General features: G+C 43.0%; 1 protein-coding gene across 1 annotated transcript in view; it reads right to left on the minus strand.

Annotated features, from left to right (window-relative positions):
* The window catches only part of FER1L6 (fer-1 like family member 6), a 65,669-nt gene that overhangs the window by 37,438 nt on the left and 10,013 nt on the right, over positions 1-18,218 (minus strand). Inside the window, exons 6-12 of the mRNA XM_037893388.2 lie at positions 17,354-17,510; positions 16,363-16,549; positions 13,110-13,302; positions 11,842-12,173; positions 7,812-7,920; positions 4,735-4,921; positions 1,081-1,201 (exon numbers count right to left, since the gene is read on the minus strand). Coding sequence (XP_037749316.2) covers positions 1,081-1,201; positions 4,735-4,921; positions 7,812-7,920; positions 11,842-12,173; positions 13,110-13,302; positions 16,363-16,549; positions 17,354-17,510 — 1,286 coding nt within the window. The remainder of the gene's footprint in view (positions 1-1,080; positions 1,202-4,734; positions 4,922-7,811; positions 7,921-11,841; positions 12,174-13,109; positions 13,303-16,362; positions 16,550-17,353; positions 17,511-18,218) is intronic.

The following is an 18,218-nucleotide window of genomic DNA, read 5'->3' on the forward strand; positions in this document are numbered from 1 at the left end:
CTCTGAAGAGAGGCATATGCTGACTGCCATGAGCTATCCCATTCAGGAGACAGGCTGTGCCACTGCACAAGGGTTAAAGCAAAAGGCAAAGTAATCTGCTGTGTTTCTAAGACCCTCTACTCCCAGTGCTGCACAGCTCCCTGCATGGGTTTCTTCTCTCCTGCTGTGCCTGCACAATCTGTGAGCTGGAATAACTCCCTTGCTTCAGCTGCAGTGGAGAGAGCCATCTACTCACTTCATTTACCTGCAAGTAGGGAGGAGGGAATCTGTCCTTCATTGAGTCTCAGTGGGGGCCTGCTTATCAGATATGCTGGTGGAGCCCCCTGAATGAAGGACTGTGGGAAGGGTCCCTTTCCCTAATGTACTCTTATTGGAGATGTTTCTGGGATAAGTAGTGCTCTTCAGGTCATACAACCCCTCTTCATCTCCAGGGATAAGGTCGGTTTAGAGCTACAGACTGGGGGTGGGTGGGGGGTGCTTCAGAATATGCCACCCCAGTCAATTAGCCAACCCAGAAGAAATCCTTTGCCCTCTACACACTCAGTGTGATCTGGAATATCAGTCAGAATGGCTGTACTGTAGAGTGTGTGTGTGTGTGTATATATAGCAAAAGGATTGGGGGAGAGTCTGGGACTCATCCCTGGCAAGTGAGCAAGTTTAGGCTGCTGCATAATGCCAAGACTGGCTTTACATAACTGCTTCCTCAGGGAGACAGGGTGAAGCTGCCTGTGGTAGCCCAGGAACGTGCTGGGGGTCTCCACAGGCCAGGAGCTACATAGGCTTATTTGGACAGGATAGACACCAGAGTTGGTGGGGGAAAAAATTTTTCCCTATAGAAATTTAGACAAAAACAACAAAATATAGCTTTTGTCAAAATTTTCAGTGGAAAACAGAACATTTGAAATGCTTCTGGTCTTTGACTAAAAATTTTCAGTATTCTGAGGGGGTGGAAATTGAAAATTTGTGAGGAACAGACACTTTCCACAGAGGTTTTTATTTAGTCAAAAACCAAACTTTGCATCAAAAGGTTTTGACAGATACTTTCCAACAAATCCTGACAATATGTAGCACCAGGCTTACCAGCAGATCTGCCATTTTCTCTAGGACATTGGACAAGTACAGTCGGAAGGTCTGATCTCCCCAATAGCTCTTTATATAGACACAGGGCTTCTTCTCATCATATGGCAAGTAGTGATAGTTCCTGTGAAAATACATTAAATGCTGTGAAAAGTCTGGAATCAGATGTAAATAACAGGCCAAATCCTTGGTTTCCAGGATTATATGGGTGTACTTCACTCTGTCAATGGACTGACCACCCATTGATACACCATTTAATCTTTGAGTGAGAGTATAATAGTAGTGTTTGTGTAAGTAGTAATTGCACAACTGTTGGCTTAACTAATCATTTTTCTTTTTAATAAAGTTGGGTTGTATCATTCAGAGTGTCACCTAGTGGTTCGATACTAAATACATTTTCTGTAACCGACCTAGAGACTTGCCCCTGAAAACTAAGCTGGGCTTTTATTGCACCGTTATCTTTAACAACATCATATTAATTAGGAACATTTCAACATAATAAGGTCACAAAAGGCCACACTGGCCCACATTATTGGGGGAAAAGAAAAAATCCATCCACACTCTCATCCCCCAGAGAATTACATGATGCAAACTCATTGAATTACTAACAGGAGTGAAGAAACAGATTGACAGAGCCAAAAGAGTACCCAGAAGTCACCTACTACAGGACAGGCCTAACAAAGAAAGTAACAGAACGCCACTAGCCGTCACCTTCAGCCCCCAACTAAAAACTCTCCAGCGCATCATCAAGGATCTACAACCTATCCTGAAGAACAACCCATCACTCTCAGATCTTGGGAGACAGGCCAGTCCTTGCTTACAGACAGCCCCCCCAACCTGAAGCAAATACTCACCAGCAACCACACAACAAAAACTCTAACCCAGGAACCTATCCTTGCAACAAAGCCCGTTGCCAATTGTGCCCACATATCTATTCAGGGGACACCATCATAGGGCCTAATCACATCAGCCACACTATCAGAGGCTCGTTCACCTGCACATCTACCAATGTGATATATGCCATCATGTGCCAGCAATGCCCCTCTGCCATGTACATTGGCCAAACTGGACAGTCTCTACGTAAAAGAATAAATGGACACAAATCCGACATCAAGAATTATAACATTCAAAAACCAGTCAGAGAACACTTCAGTCTCTCTGGTCACTTGATTACAGACCTAAAAGTCGCAATATTACTACAAAAAAACTTCAAAAACAGACTCCAATGAGAGACTACTGAATTGGAATTAATTTGCAAACTGGACACCATTAAATTAGGCTTGAATAAAGACTGAGAGTGGATGTGTCATTACACAAAGTAAAACTATTTCCCCATGTTTATTTCCCCCCCACCCCTACTGTTCCTCACACATTCTTGTCAACTGCTGGAAATGGCCCATCTTGATTATCACTACAAAATGTTTTTTTTCCCTCTCCTGCTGGTAATAGCTCACCTTAACTGATCACTCTTGTTATAGTGTGTATGGTAACACCCAGTGTTTCATGTTCTGTGTGTATATCTATATCTTCCTACTGTATTTTCCACTGCATGCATCCGATGAAGTGGGTTTTAGCCCATGAAAGCTTATTCTCAAATAAATTTGTTAGTCTCTAAGGTGCTAGAAGTACTCCTTTTCTTTTTACAGATACAGACTAACACGGCTGCTACTCCGAAACCTGTCACTGAATTACGATTCCCAGAACTTCTTGACACTTTCAAGGGTTGATGGTGTTTTTTGTATTTGCAGAGGGGACGATTTGGCCCTATTGTGATAGAAAACACTGTACTCTTAAAAGAATGAGACTTGACATCCTACCATTAATCTCGCTATGAGGAACCGAACAGTCATTTTTTCATGGTTAGTTTGTCCTTGTTATACATTGTTATATTAAACATGAAAAATCCTGGCAATTTACTGGTGTCTGTTTGCACGGGTGGGAGGGGCTGCATGTAACTGGTTGGCAAAGCCATTTTCTATACTTTTGTTAATCTGCTAGCAGTGTGAAATGCCAAATGGGATTTTTTTGTTTGTTTTTTACTGTTAATTTGTGGGCATTAGCACAATATTTATTTGACAAGTTGAATGTCCTACTGAAGTACTGATTAATATTAGGAATATCCTTTCAGTGACAGTGAATACAATTACCAATGACATTCCTGCTGTCTGATGGCCCGAGCAGGTCAAGTGGCTACAGACACCATAAGAAGAGAAAAATAAAAAAAACAAAACAATTTATATCCACACAGATTAGAGGGAAATGGATCCTTAATGAGAGAGAGCTTTATAAATATCTGAGCAAGCTAAATGTGGAATTGCAGGTTTCAAAAGTGTTTCATTCTTTTACTGCAGCTGTTTAAACCCAAATTCCTGTCAGGGGAAAAACTAAAAATCCTGCAATCTGCTTTATAGGATAATAACCTAGCTGGAGCCCATTCTGTAGCCCTATTATGAGACAAGAGGGGCAACTATATTCTTGACAGACAATGATTTTCATCTCTGTAGTGCCAAAAAAAAAAAAGAAAACAAGAAAAAAGAAAGCGAAAAAAGCCTTACAAAGTCTTTCATTCTTCCTTAATTTCATTGACCATTATTTAATTTAATTGCATGATTTACTGTCAGGAAGGATCCGATCCAAACACTTCTGAACTTTGTGCAGGTTCAGAAACCAAAACAGAGATCCAGATCCAAAATTCCGAGATGGTCCCTGTGTCTAACTCCTGCTGGCAGTGCCTTGAAGCCTACAGGAAGAGGTACTGTCAAGTTTTGGACCTCCTGTATTCTAGAACTTCCTCTGCTTGGCACGCAGTAATGTCAGGAATAGTTCTATCTACTACTGTGTTTTATTGACAGGTTTCAGAGTAACAGCCATGTTAGTCTGTATTCGCAAAAAGAAAAGGAGTACTTGTGGCACCTTAGAGACTAACCAATTTATTTGAGCATAAGCTTTCGTGAGCTACAGCTCACTTCATCGCATACCTTTGACATGAAAAGAAATGTGTGAGTGTGAGAGAAAAAATCACCCCTGTACTTTAACAAGTCCATCTGCAAACTTCTTTTTGTATTTGCTCCATCAACTCTCCATCTTTTCTCCATGGTCTGTTCTTCTGTTTCCCCCCCTACCTGTGCTGCTATTTGTTATTTCACTCTTATTTTCCAAATCGTGAAATGTTTTGGAAATTAATCTGATTATCTACAAAATAAGGAACAGATTCTGATACCCTTGTTCACTTGAATACTACCTACTCTTCATGTAGTCTCTCTGATTTCAGCGGAGCTACTTACAGAGTAAGTGACTAATCACTGTCATTAAGGGTGTTGGACTCTGGACCTAAATTTGTACTGAACAGACTTGAAAAAGCTACTCTCCCTTCTCTGACTCTGTTATGTGGCACTGTAAGATAGTCTTGTTAAAGGCACCGAAAGTTCTAAGGCCAACCCTCATTTGAGCCAAGATCCTACGCTGGTGTAACCCAGCACAGATCCATTGACTTGCATAGGGCTTTCCTGATTCACACTGGCCAATTATGTTTTAGCATGTTCTACAACAGGCTGTTCAATGCTGCTAGCAATTGTTAAATCAAAAACCCACATCCTCGTGTTACAGGGCAAAAGCCAGAAAACTATACATTAAGGTCATGAAGTTCAAACATTCTACCGGTTTCCGTCTGTGAGGAGTGGCTTCTCAGGGTGGGTGGTGGATATCATTGGTATTCCAATGTCATGTGACTCTTCACCCTCCCCTTCATGCAGCAATGGGGCACTTTCTTCCTCTTCTCCCTCATGTCCCTTCTTTTTACTACCAGCTTCCGGTGACGCTCCATCAATAACATTTCCAAAGTTACCTAGAGATACAAAACAAGGTTGTAAGGGCAGGGAATGGAGTCAGGCTACATAGGAGATAGGGTGATAAACCTGAGTGAACTGTAGTTCTTTGCTTTATTGTTAATGCACTCCAAAATGGCATTTGCCTATTTAAAAAAAGTGATATAGGAATGTAGATATTTTCAATTGTTCCGCTCCTTGAGGGCAGCTCCCATTTCCTTATTTCCTACTCTTGTGCGGGAGCTGCCCCTAGCAGAGATACTAGGCTAACTCCTGCTCCTTGTTTCTAGCTCTCTTTACAGCGTTACAGGGGCTTTTCTTTGTAGTGAAGAGCCTGGACAGCTGTAGAAGGAGCTGCAAGCACCAAGTGACCTGCCAGGTCTCCACTGACCAGCTCTCTGAATAATCTGTTCCCAGTAGTCCCTAGTCTACAGTTTGAGAATCACTGGTTTAACCACTGTATGATGGTATAGAGGTCACATTCATGGTAAATAGGCCCAATGGCCTGTGATGGGATATTAGATGGGGTGGGATCTGAGTTACTACAGAAAATTCTTTCCTGGGTATCTGGCTGATGAATCTTGCCCATATGCTCAGGGTTTAGCTGATCGCCATATTTGGGGTCGGAAAGGAATTTTCCTCCAGGGCAGATTGGAAGAGGCCCTGGAGGTTTTTCGCCTTCCTCTGTAGCATGGGGCACGGGTCACTTGCTGGAGGATTCTCTGCTCCTTGAAGTCTTTAAACTACGATTTGAGGACTTCAATAGCACAGATATAGGTGTGAGGTTTTTTTGTAGGAGTGGTGTGTGAAATTCTGTGGCCTGCGTTGTGCAGGAGGTCAGACTAGATGATCATAATGGTCCCTTCTGACCTAAATATCTATGAATCTAGGAGCTGGATTGTCCTCTTGCAATGGTTTTACATTGGGGAGCTTTACAATGGTGTGAAGCCTTAGTGCTCGTAACAGACATCCGTGTTGTCCAAGAGACTGTCAAATGGAAACATTAGGCTCTGACAAATTCGGGGATAGGAGGGAGCATGTCCTGATAATGAGTGCAGAGACTGGTGAATGTCTGGGATCCAGACGGTATGCATTTCGTTAAAAGCTCGGCAGAGTTTGTGATATTTTTACAGATTTCATTACAAAGTTAAAGGAGCCACAGGATTCTTTTGTAGAATTGCTGGAGTGAAGCACGAAGTGGACAAACCCTGTGTACAAAAAAAACAAAGTGATTCCAACTGCACCTTTCTGCCCCCATCTCTTAGCTGACTATTCTGACAATACCCTGTTGTCTATTGGTTATGGCAGCAAGAGTTAGCCACATTACCTGTCTAGGCTCCACCCCAGCAAGATTAATAAGGTGGTTACTTCCTTTAACTGGTAATACAGGACTGCTATATAAGGTATAGCAATGTGCTGCCTTTGAATGGGTGATGCTGCCCTCTAGTAGCTGGCCCACAGAGAGAATATGGAACCTACATTAGCTAATAGAATTCTAAACGGTGCCTGAATTTTTGGAGTGGATAGTACAGAGTTGTAGCCCCAGCTCCCACCATGTGCATGAGATTTCAATGGTGACTGTATCTGTTGTTTGCAACACATGGGTCCTAATTACAAAAGCTGTTTTCAGAAGTGTTAAAGTCTGTTTTCATTCAAGCTAATTTAGTATTGTATGGGTTCGGAAGGGGCCTTATTGACAGCAGTACTGTGGGGAACATGCACTCATGATGCACAAATTTCATTAATATCAGACCTATAGACATGTACCAGAGAGGGCAGTTATCAGTGACATGAGGAGGGTATGTATTAAACTGGCTATTAAAATTTTGATTAGAGATGGGCTTGAGGCTGAAATTGGGGTCTGAATCTCAGATGCTACAATGTTCCGACCTAGATTTTGGTTCAGTCCAACGGCTGTTAGCCACATTTGGATCCCAGTTCCAAACACGCACAAAGCTGGAGGGTGCCAGAACCATTTTTCAGATCCAGACGCCACTGCCAATTTTAATTTCTAACGCGAACTGGTCTTTGGCCTTTATTGCACAAGTACACAAACGAGCTTGCTGTTAATTTTGGCTTATTTTCCCACTGAATGTCAGCATAAGTCAGTTTTACACATTGCTTTGTTTGCCTATGAGGTCCCTCCCTGCACTCTCCTTCAGAAGGAACATCTATCCAGACACGTGAGCAAACATAAGGAAAATATGGGACTGTCACTGTGCACAGAGACCTCATTAGGGTTGTAAACCAAAAACAGATGTGCAAAGTCCTTCAGGTGAAATCAGGTTCAATCCAGGCTTTCACCTGGAGCTGATATTTCTGAGGTTTGGAAATGTTCAGCTAACATTAATAAAAAGATCTTTCATTTTCTCTTTATGCTGCACTTAGGGCAGTTCCTGGCCCCGCCACCACAGCTGCAGAGGAGCCCTTGCGCAGCAGAACCAGTAGAGGGCAGGATATAGCCAGGCTTCTAAGAGAAGGTGCACCTGTGGGTGTGGTGTGGGACTCAGCTCTGCACTGACCTCCTCTACACCAGCATGCAGGAAGGGCCAGGGTGTCAGTAGGGTTGGGCCAGATCCCCTGCAGAGAGGATCCATTAGAGCCACAGGAGCTGCAGGGGATCATGCCTCTCACAGAGATACCCAGGACACAGTCTACTATGCTAGATGGCACTAGATGAAAGGATTTGGACCTATGGAATCCAACTGTGACTGAAAACAACAAAGACTTGGTCTTCCAGGTTGAGTGGAAGAAGGAAACACCAGGAAATTTGTGACACCCAGTGCCATGATGTTCAGAGATTAATTGAAATGTATAGGTATTTCTCTGCAGTCAGCCCCTTCAATGACAGTCACCTTGATGCACTGAGAATTAACTCCTTCATTGGAGAAGCGTTTTACATATCCTTACCAACAGAAACCTCAAAGCTTATTGGTTTATCTCCAACTTTCCTGTCAATCATCGTGGCTTCAAAAAATGCCCCAAAGAGAAGGAATTCCTCAGAGTCCTCTTCGTGGATCTGTGGGGGGGAAATGACATTGAGGTTTTACCTTTTACTATTTTCTTAGCACACAGAACCAGTGCTTAATTTGTGTCAGGGCTTGCCAGGGCTGATCCCCCCAGCACCTCTAGGCTTGAGAGTTCATAGCCCCAATGCCTCTGGGTTTTTCACATCAGTTATGAAAATAAAAAATTTGTTTGAGCCTCAGCATCTAATTGCTTGATCACCAGCACCTCTTTCATTACAAATTTAAGCACTGCACAGAAGTCTCTATGAATGGTTTCAGCATGTTCACCTACCATCATACAATCATTCAAATGATCTGTCTCTAACAATTCCTGGGCACTATTTTTGTTTCAGTGCTACAGTGAAATTTCACTCTCTTGAAATAAGTCATATTAAACTTAGTGTGCCAATATAACTTCCAAGCAATGATGTAGTAAACTACAGTGTATAGCATTCTAATGAATTCCGACCCTAGAGTTTTCACATCTGTGCTGCCCCCTCGTGGCTCCTCAGCGTCACTTCATAAAATCATAGAAATGTAAGGCTGGAAAATGTAGGGCTGGAAAAAAGCCATCTAGTCCAGCCCCCTGTGCTGTAGCAGGACGAAGTAAACCTCCCAGACCATCCCTGGCAGGTGTTTGTCCAAGTTATTCTTAAACTTCCAGTGAGGGGGATTCCACAACTTCCCTTGGAAGCCTATTCCATTGCTTAACTAGCTTTATAGTTACAATTTTTTTCTCAGATCTAACCTAAATTACTCTTACTGCAGATTAAGCCCATTACTTCTAGTTCCTACTTTCTGTGGGCACGATAATAATTGATCATTGTCCTCTTTATAACAGCCCTCAACATATTTGAAGACTTATCAGGTTCTGCCTTTGTCTTCTTTTCCCAAGACTAAACATACCCAGTTTTTTTAACCTTTCCTCACAGGTCAGGTTTTCTAAACCTTTATTAGTTTTATGGCTCTCCTCTGATCTCTCTCCAGTTTGTCTACATCTTTCCTAGATATGGCGCCCAGAATTGGATACAGTACTCCAGCTGAGACCTCACCAGTGCTGAGTAGAGCAGGACAATTACCTCCCTCATCTTACAACATTCCTGATAGTGCACTCCAGAATGATATTAGCCTGGGAGATGCTGAGCGTTCTCAAGTCAATGAGATTTAAAGGTGCTCAGCATCTTCTCAGGAAGCACTCAGCACCTCACAGTATTAGAGTCCCAGTCCAAAGCCCATTGCAATCAACGGGAGTCTTGTCATTCAAGACTGCGTATGGCAATGAGTGAAACCAGGACTCAGAATCTGTGCCACACTCTTCTATTCCCATTTACAAAAAGTAATTAATTTTGAATGCTCTTTATGTTCTTGGTATTGTGCTCAGTCAGTAATGTCAGATTACGAGGCATGGTGATTTATGCCAATCTGCAGAGAGACCTCATAAAAATGTTGCAAATTTTATCACTTTTCAGTTTATTTGTAATCTCCAGCATTCTTGACTTCCCTTTTACATGTCTGTAACACAATGATTCTGTCTACAGCAGCAGGAAATATATTTGAATGTCAACAAGGAAAGAATATCTAACATTATGGAGATATGTTATTGCATTTTATTCATTCTGAATTTGAGTCAGATACCAGTTGCTAACAATTATCTTGATTGTAATAAATCCTTATTGTTACTGTTAATTGGCATTACAGTAGTGTCTATTCATCCACGTGAGATACTTCTATAGACTCTATTACTTTATCTGAGCACTTCACAATCTTTAATGTATTTATCCTCAGAACACCCCATTATCCTCATTAACAGATGGAGAACTGAGTTATAGACACTCAAAGGTATTTAAGTTCCTAACTCCCATTAAAATCAATGGGAGCTAGATACCTTTGAGGACTTGACCTAAGTGACTTGCCCAAGGTCACTGTGGTAGAGCAGGAAATTTGAACCTGAGTTTCCAAGTCTAGTCTAGAACCCTAGCCACTGGACCCCACTTCCTCTCACAGTGCGCTAGGCCCTTTTAAAACAGAAAGGGACTGACCCCCAGGCGATGTAAATCAGCCTAACTCAATTTGCATGAAGTTAATGGAGCTACACCAATTTACAGCAACTGAAGATCTTGCCCATAAGTTGTGATCCCTGCTCCAAAGAGCTCGCAATTCCAGAAGAGAAGCCATATGAAGGATAAGAGAGAGGGGGGAAACCATGCAGTTGGGCTGCTTCTCCTCACACTTCCACCAGTTTAACACGAGTGACTTTAATGGCACTACTACTGATTAGCATAAATAAAGGAAGACAATCAGACCCAGTGCCTATCAATCCCAACTATCCCCGCTGGCTCTATACCTGGCTATTATTAGTTGCCAGTTTCTTGTAGGTATTGCAGCAGAAGTGGGCCTCGAGGAGGGAGTTAAAGGAGGAGAGGCTAGTGGCCTTAATGACTATGAGCCAAATTCTCTGCTGGTGTAAATAGGTGAAATTCTACTGAAGGCAATGGAGCGATGTCCATTTACCCCAGCACACAATTTGGCCCTAGTTCAGGGAAGGTGGCCCTCGCTACCGTGGTAGCAGTCTGCAAGCAGCATTCTCCATCCTGAATGACCTAGAGAAAGGAAATGCTGATGGCCATAGACCTGAGAGAGGCTAGGTTCTGCCCCTTCATATCACAAAGTTTTCTAACACAGTAGAGCCTTTTGTCCACCATGCTCAGATGCCCATTAAAGGTACCCACTGAGGGTGGATGGAGCCTCCCAATTCAATGAGTGCACTACAGTAAACTGCTGAGGGGGCACCAGCTACCTGCAGCAGCACCCTCTGCCCCAGCACCACAACCCTAATCCCAGCCTGGTGTGGAGGAGAAGCCACGGGTAAGGGGAGGGCTGGAGAGCAAGCCCGCCCCACACTCACCGCGGAGCAGTAGTTCCTGTCCTGCGGATCAGGGCCCAGTTCCCTGCTCTGAGCATTGCGACCTGGCACACAGGGTTGCAACGCCCCTCAGGTTTGGCCTGGCTGCCCCTCCATGTTCATGAGTGGTGCTGCAATCCCGTGCACAATGCCCAGAGTGGGGAGCCAGGATCTGCTGCTGCAGGGGGAGTGTGGGGAAGGTTCGCTCTCACCCCTGCCCATGGACCTCCCCTCTGCACTGGGCCAGAAGGAGTATATATTTGCCTGTGAAAATGTACATTTATCAGTGCAGTTCTGCTCTTGGGGTCTATACCCAAATATGATTAACATGAAGCCACGCACATCTATCAATAGTGTATCAAAAACATTCAGTATTTTTGCACCCTTGGTTTTATTATTTCTGTAGGTGCACTTGAACCCATGAATGCACAGTAAAGCCACTGCTGGTGTCCACCCATTGTTTCAGAAACAGTTTATTTCCAAGAGAGAATGAGGAACCTAATTTTTAAATGTGGGTGTCCTATTCTGATACCCAAAAACTAAGCTTAAATAAAGCTACTCAACATTAGATTGTGAACACTTCAGGTCTAAGATTTAGGAACATGGGAATTGCCATATTGGGTCAGACCAATGGTCCAACTAGTCCAGTATCCTGTCTCTGACAGTTGCCAGCACCAGATGCCTGAGAAGAAGGTACAAGAAACCCCACAATAGGAAGATATGGGACTGAGTCGTCCTATATGTGTGCAAAGCCTATATGTGGGTGCTTGTACAGTACCTATAGTAAATAATGATTTCCATCCTATTCAGCATATGATAATGAAATATATGAATTTATGATCCATTTGCATGGGAAACCCTGTAACTGGATGTGAGCGCATGACCCCACTGCATCTGTGGTGATTCACATCCAGGTTACAGACCTGACTGCATGACTGGGGCCTTAGTTTGTCAACTAGCTACATACTTTGAACCAAGCATCAATCAATCTCTTTTATATATAGATATATAAAATAAATTTTAAACTAACCTCAGCAGGCACATCGAAAGACTCAACTTCCGCCTCAGTGGAGTTTGCCTTGTCTGAAGGAGAAGATGATTTCCCATCCTCTGCTTTGTCTGTTTTCTCTTTTCCTTTAGATGCTTTGGAAGGTAACTTTATCTCTTTGATCATCTTTGAAAATTTAGACTCTTGTGCTCCCCCTGAAAGTATCTCCACTGCAATTTCAATTAGGAGGCGGCCTCTAAAGGAGACACCTTCCCCAAAACCTTCATTGAGCTCATGGTGGTCGTCCATTAGGGAGTGGTTCCTAGGTGAGCCATAGAGATTGATCCAAGCTGGTCCAAAGGTAGGCAAGAACCCTGGAGATGATGCATATTTTACAACATTTGCATTACAAGCTCTCACTCTCTCACACACTGTTTGCAGAACTCGGTTCTCTGAGAGTTTTACTCATAAAGGGGCTCAATGTGGCCCTACTTCTATGGGTGCTGGTGTCTCTCCAGCTGCAGAATGTGATTTGGGGAGGCTGTACTTGTGTGCATACCCCAGTACATAGCACTGCTCGACAGGGGAAACCTGTGTACTGTCACTAGGGACTGGGGTGGTGCAGCATGAAACAGTATCTACCACAATGAGCCTCCTCCAGCAATTCCCTCTATGGTGCCAGAGCCCTGGAGTGGCTCCATTCATGCTCTGCAGATTGAGACTGGGATGTGGAGGGAAGATCCCTATCCTTGGACCAAAGAGTTCCAATGCCCATCCTGTTACTTGGACTGGGAACTGGGGAGAGGATTTAGCTCTATGACATTTTAAAATGGTTTATTTTTCTCTTTTTGAGTAACTAGGAACAAATAGTTGCCATTGAGTCTATCAGAAATAGAAGGCCGGTCTGCCCCTGAAAAGTGATACATACTTGTTTGCCTTGCAATTCAAGTGCCAGTGGCATTAGCCCTGAATTCACATCACTTGACCCTAACTGAACTAGAAATGCCACATGGTAACAGCTCATTGCCACATTCCCAGAGAGGGTAAGAATCCTTTTCGTTACTGATCAAAATGATGCTATTTAGGAGTATTTGTAACAAAAGGGACAACACCATTCCATTAAACACACAAAAAGACTCAGCTCTGTATAAGGTAGGAGAATTTTTCATACAACCAACAAAAGGCCTACCCCTCACTAAAACCCTTTGGAGCCTTTAGCTGGGTCTTAACTAGGGTCCAGTCATCATGCTGGTGAATTTTATCCTACGGGCAGGGGAGAGTTTTTATAACTAACACATTTTCCCCTTTACCTTTATCTCCATCTTGTTCATTTGAGATTTTTTTCAGGTCTATGAAGTGTGTGGCTAAGGCCACATCATTCATGCTGCCTTCATCCCACACCTGGATTTTGACTCTTCGACACAGTGGGGGGAACATTTCCTTGAAGACAATCTGTTCATGCCACACAGGATCAGCACAGCTTTTTTGCACTGTTGTTCGTCCCTGAAATGAAAGACCAGCAGCTCTAGACCTTGAGGCTAGACCAGATTCTGGAGAACAATGCTGAGTGTAACACAGTCCTCTAGCAAGCCCTGTCTTTTCTATCGCAGAGAAAGCATGTGGTCTAAATAAAAATAATTTTTAAGCACAGTTTTCCAGTCTAGTATATTTCCCAAAACTTGAAAGCATCTCTGCTTTTCTATTAGTCAGTGTTAACACACAGCATAATGATACATTGCAATAACTACCGTGGGAGTTTCCTTGTTTGTTTTCTCCTAAGTATTTAATGAAGGGCCACATCCCGGCCTTGGAATTCTCACGCAGAACTAGTAAAGTTTAATGCGATGTATAACTCTTCAATGTCCCAGTTCAATTCCTCTCTGTGCACTTAGAGTGATATTTCTGCCATGCAAAACTGCACACAAGGAGATGGCCTTTTTAATTATAACTCTGGTTCTAAGGAACCAGTGGTACTTTAGTGCAGTTGGCTCCTGTCAGGTGAAATCCATTCCTGTGTAGAAGGCCAGGACAAGGCTTTCTGCATCACTTGTAACCCATTTCGACTTATTTATTTGCAGGATTATTTTAGTTTACCTTTAAAAGGAGGAATTAAATTAGAATGGGGCAAGTTCTGGCTGCAGTGTGCACCCCATGTGACTGGGCATGTCAGGGAGGACCCAAAGGGGCAAGAATCCTCCCCCTAGGCCTGAAAGTGACAGCATGCTGTCCTGGATCCATCTGCCCTAACTCATCCCTCCTGACATTTCAAGTGACTAGAGCAGGATGCAGCATCACTCAGGACTGGCCTGTCTGCTCCAGATGGGAGGATGGGCCAAATCTGAGAGGTGCTGCAACTCTGTGCACCAGGTTGCAACACCACTCAGTTTGGGAGCCCTCTCAAACAAGAGGCCAAGGGCAAACTGCCCCTTTCTGGATGGCCCTGAATGCAGGAAATATTCACTTCACCTGGGGGTTAAAACGGGACAGTTCTAGAAAACCTGGGACTCTTGGGAGGTCTGCCCTAATCCTAAACCCCACATCCCATAGTAAACACCACTGGATAAGTCCTACCCCTATAATAAGAACCGGGTTCCACAGAAAACAAAGTGCACAAAGACTTTCACAAACCCACAAACAGGTCAGATATTTGCACCCACACCTTTTTTCAGGTGTAAAATTTTACATATTCAGAAAGTCAGATTTGTGCACACGAACTGAAAGCATGGGTTCAAATTAGGAAGCTAGAAGTCTGCAATAATGGCATTTGCAGTCGCAATGCATTTGTCATCACAAATATGAGTTTCTGCAAAAGCCTCCGTATGAACAGGTATATGAAAAGTTAATGAAAAAATATGGCTGTAATTACTCAGCCTGATTCTGATCTCAGTTACACCAGTGTAATGAAGACAAACTCCATGCCAGTCGATTAAGTTACACCAAAGTAAAACTGGTGTAATTGTAACCCATGTGCCTAGCAGTGAGCTATCTCTTTAAGAGACCCATTGAGGGGAGATAGGAGTGAATTGTCTCTGGGTCATTGTTGCTCGGCAGATTTAGCACTCCACATCCAAAAGCTTCTGGACTTGGGTGTGATAGTTTTGGGTCTGCTCCAATAGGTTCCCCGTGGCTGGGGTCAGACTCCATGAGGGCGAGCAGTCAGGGCAGCTGCTTTGCAGAAGGCCGTGTGCCCTGTGTGGGGTAGGAGAAGCTGGGCCCAGGAGCAGGAAGCAGGCTGTCATCCCTAACTTGCAGGCATTTTGCAGCAGGTTAGTGATATTGTTAACCCTCTAACAGGGCAGCATGGACAATGCTAATTATAGCAAGGGGAAACTGGGAGGGGGAAATAACGTATTCTATTTTAATTGTATGCTTTGAATGTTGTTTTGATTTTAGCCAAACTGTTTTAGTTAAATTGTCTCAATTAGTCTGAGTCACCAACTAATGGGGAAAGAGTCATTTCTATTTTTCTATTCTCTGTTTTGTATTTTCTTGTAACAGGGTTTTCTTTAAATCTATACACTTGTGACTTAACTGAGTGGTTGGTTAATCAGTCAGCTGACTGGCTAGCAGTGATTTCAGCAGAGACAGAGTCTGCCTGGATCCCAATTGAAGATTCCTGCAAGCACGTGGAGGGAAGATGTTGTTTTAGACTCAGCCGACTGTCTAGATCTGGTGATCAAAGACTCTAGCTGAGACTTAGGTTAACTAAACCTAAGCTTTTGTGAACTCTCAGTTTCTTTTCACTGTGTTTCTGTGGGGACTGACCTGTTCGGATTTTGTTTTCTTCATTTATGTGTATGTATAACTGTGAAGACAATGTCCATGGATTATAAAATAGCCGTGTTATGCTGTAAAAATTAGATTATTATTTATTTCTGTATCATATGATTTTATAAAGTTATTTTAATTAAATTTATTTCTTTAGTTCCTTTTGGGACTTGAATGTGCGGAGGTTGACCCTGTGCAATCCTTCCTGAAAATCCTTAGAGACTGAACTCTGGGTCTCCAGCTATTTTTCTATGGGAGTTGGGTATTTTTAGGCACTGGAGAAGGGCAGCGAAGTGAACTCTAGCTCGCCCAAAAGTTACATAAGGCAAGAACTAGGCCCTTGGGCCTTGTCTGCACTAGCAAACTTCCTAGCCTGAATGAAGCATGAGTGAATCTCCACCAGCGGTAGCAATGCTGGAAATTACAGTACAAACAGGCCTCATCTGTAGGGACAATAATAAAAACAGCAGCACCGCTAGGGCCCTGTGTCTGCAGTACAGCTTCCACCACAGCTACCGGCAGAAGAGAGTACAGAATGAGAGCTATGAAATTCATTAGTAAAGATGCAGCCTTAGAATCCAGCTTGTTCCACCTTGGGAATTTTAGCCTTTCTTGACTGTAAGAGAATTAGACATAATACCACAGTGTGTAATAATACCACAGTGCAGCTGTGCTGATGCAGTGTTTTAAGCGTAGACCTGCCCTAAGTAAAAGTGCGTCAGCTTTAATGTTTGCACATAACTTAACTGACAGGAAACAAGGCCTACATTTGTGAGCAATACAGTCCCAATTTACCATTTGACCTGCAAACATGACCACCACATACGGATCCACAAGGTCCTTACTGTCGCCCATGAATGCTTTGGTGACATTAGCCATGATGCTGGAGTTCATCTTTGGAAGCCCTTCTGCTTTATAGATTCTCACATAAAATCTGGCCCAAGGTCTTTCAGACGGAAATCCTTTGGGGATCAAGAGGTTCCTACAAGAAAAAAAAAGCCATTTCCCTCAGAATGAAAACTCAGCTAGACAATGAAGTGATTCCAAGACAATGTTTTTACCAAAGGGGTCGCACCATTATTTTACAGCATAATCTGTGATAAATACTGTGTCCCAGAGGCGGGGGATGGGAATGGGGGACATGGAGTGTGCATTTGTTTTTCCACCTAAATAAAAGCATTTTCTAGTGACCCATAACTGCGGTACGCGGCAACACCACTTGGCAAGCAGGTGTCTATGAAGTGCCCCTGCTAGAAATGTTTACACTTTGTACAGTGTGTGTAACTTGTAATGGGGGCAGTGTTTGTACATGTATATAAATAATACACACATACACACACACACAATAGGAGGATAAGGAATATCTTCCTGTCATATTGTTTTTGGGGGGTGGGAGGGGGAGGTTTTTTAAACACCTGAAGTTTGCTGCAATCTGGTGCATTCTCCAGGCAAAAAATTGCTATTCAGAAATATTTCAAATGGCCCCAGAGTAAAGTCATTCAGGCAGGGATGATTAAGCAGTTAGCAGTATCCTGAGATGAGAATGAACTCCCTCTGAGGCAGGGAACTGACAATAATCCCTCCCTTTCATTTGGTGGTGGAATTAGAACTACTCTCCTGCCCCCCACTCCCCTCCCAGCACATCAAAGCAGAACATACAGAGACTTTTGTTAAAATAATGCCAGATTACACAAGCAAGGCATGTATTCTATAAACAGGAGAAAAGGACTTTTCATAGATTTTTTTTCTCTTTGACAGATGCAAAGTAAGGAAATTTTTACAGTACTTTTCAATTTGCTCTTCAGCATCACTTTCTTTCTGAATGGCTTGTATCGTGTCTCCTTTCCCAGCAACACTGATATCACACTTCAGGTATCCTTTGGCTCCTGTCCTAATGTCAGCAGGGTCTGTGAGAAGTGCCCACTTGTCACAAAACTGATGACCTGTAAAACACACAAGTTTATACAAGTCATGGAAGACGGGAGACATTCCAGAAGACTGGAAAAGGGCAAATATAGTGCCCATCTATAAAAAGGGAAATATGGACAACAGGGGGAATTACAGACCAATCAGCTTAACGTGTGTACCCAGAAAGATAATGGAGCAAATAATTAAGCAATCAATTTGCAAACACCTAGAAGATAATAATGTGATAAATAGCATGGATTTGTCAAGAACAAATCTTGTCAAACCAACCTGGTAGCCTTCTTTGACAGGATAACAAGCCTTGTGGATGGGAGGAAGTGGCAGATGTGGTATATCTTGACTTTAGTAAGGCTTTTGATACTGTCTCGCATGACCCTCTCATAAACAAACTAGGGAAATACAACTTAGATGGAGCCAGTACAAGGTGGGTTGCATAACTAGTTGGAAAATCGTTCCCAGAGAGTAGTTATGAGTGGTTCACAGTTATGTTGGAAGGGCATAACAAGTGGGGTCCCACAGGAATCAGTTCTGGGTCCAGTTCTGTTCAATATCTTCATCAATGATTTAGAAAATGGCATAGAGAGTACACTTATAAAGTTTGCGGATGATACCAAGCTTGGAGGGGTTGCAAGTGCTTTGGAGGATAGGATTAAAATTCAAAATGATCTGGTCACACTGGAGAAATGGTTTGAAGTAAATAGGATGAAATTCAATAAGGACAAATG

This window comes from Chelonia mydas, chromosome 2, assembly GCF_015237465.2.
Source record: "Chelonia mydas isolate rCheMyd1 chromosome 2, rCheMyd1.pri.v2, whole genome shotgun sequence".
Taxonomy (NCBI): domain Eukaryota; kingdom Metazoa; phylum Chordata; order Testudines; family Cheloniidae; genus Chelonia; species Chelonia mydas.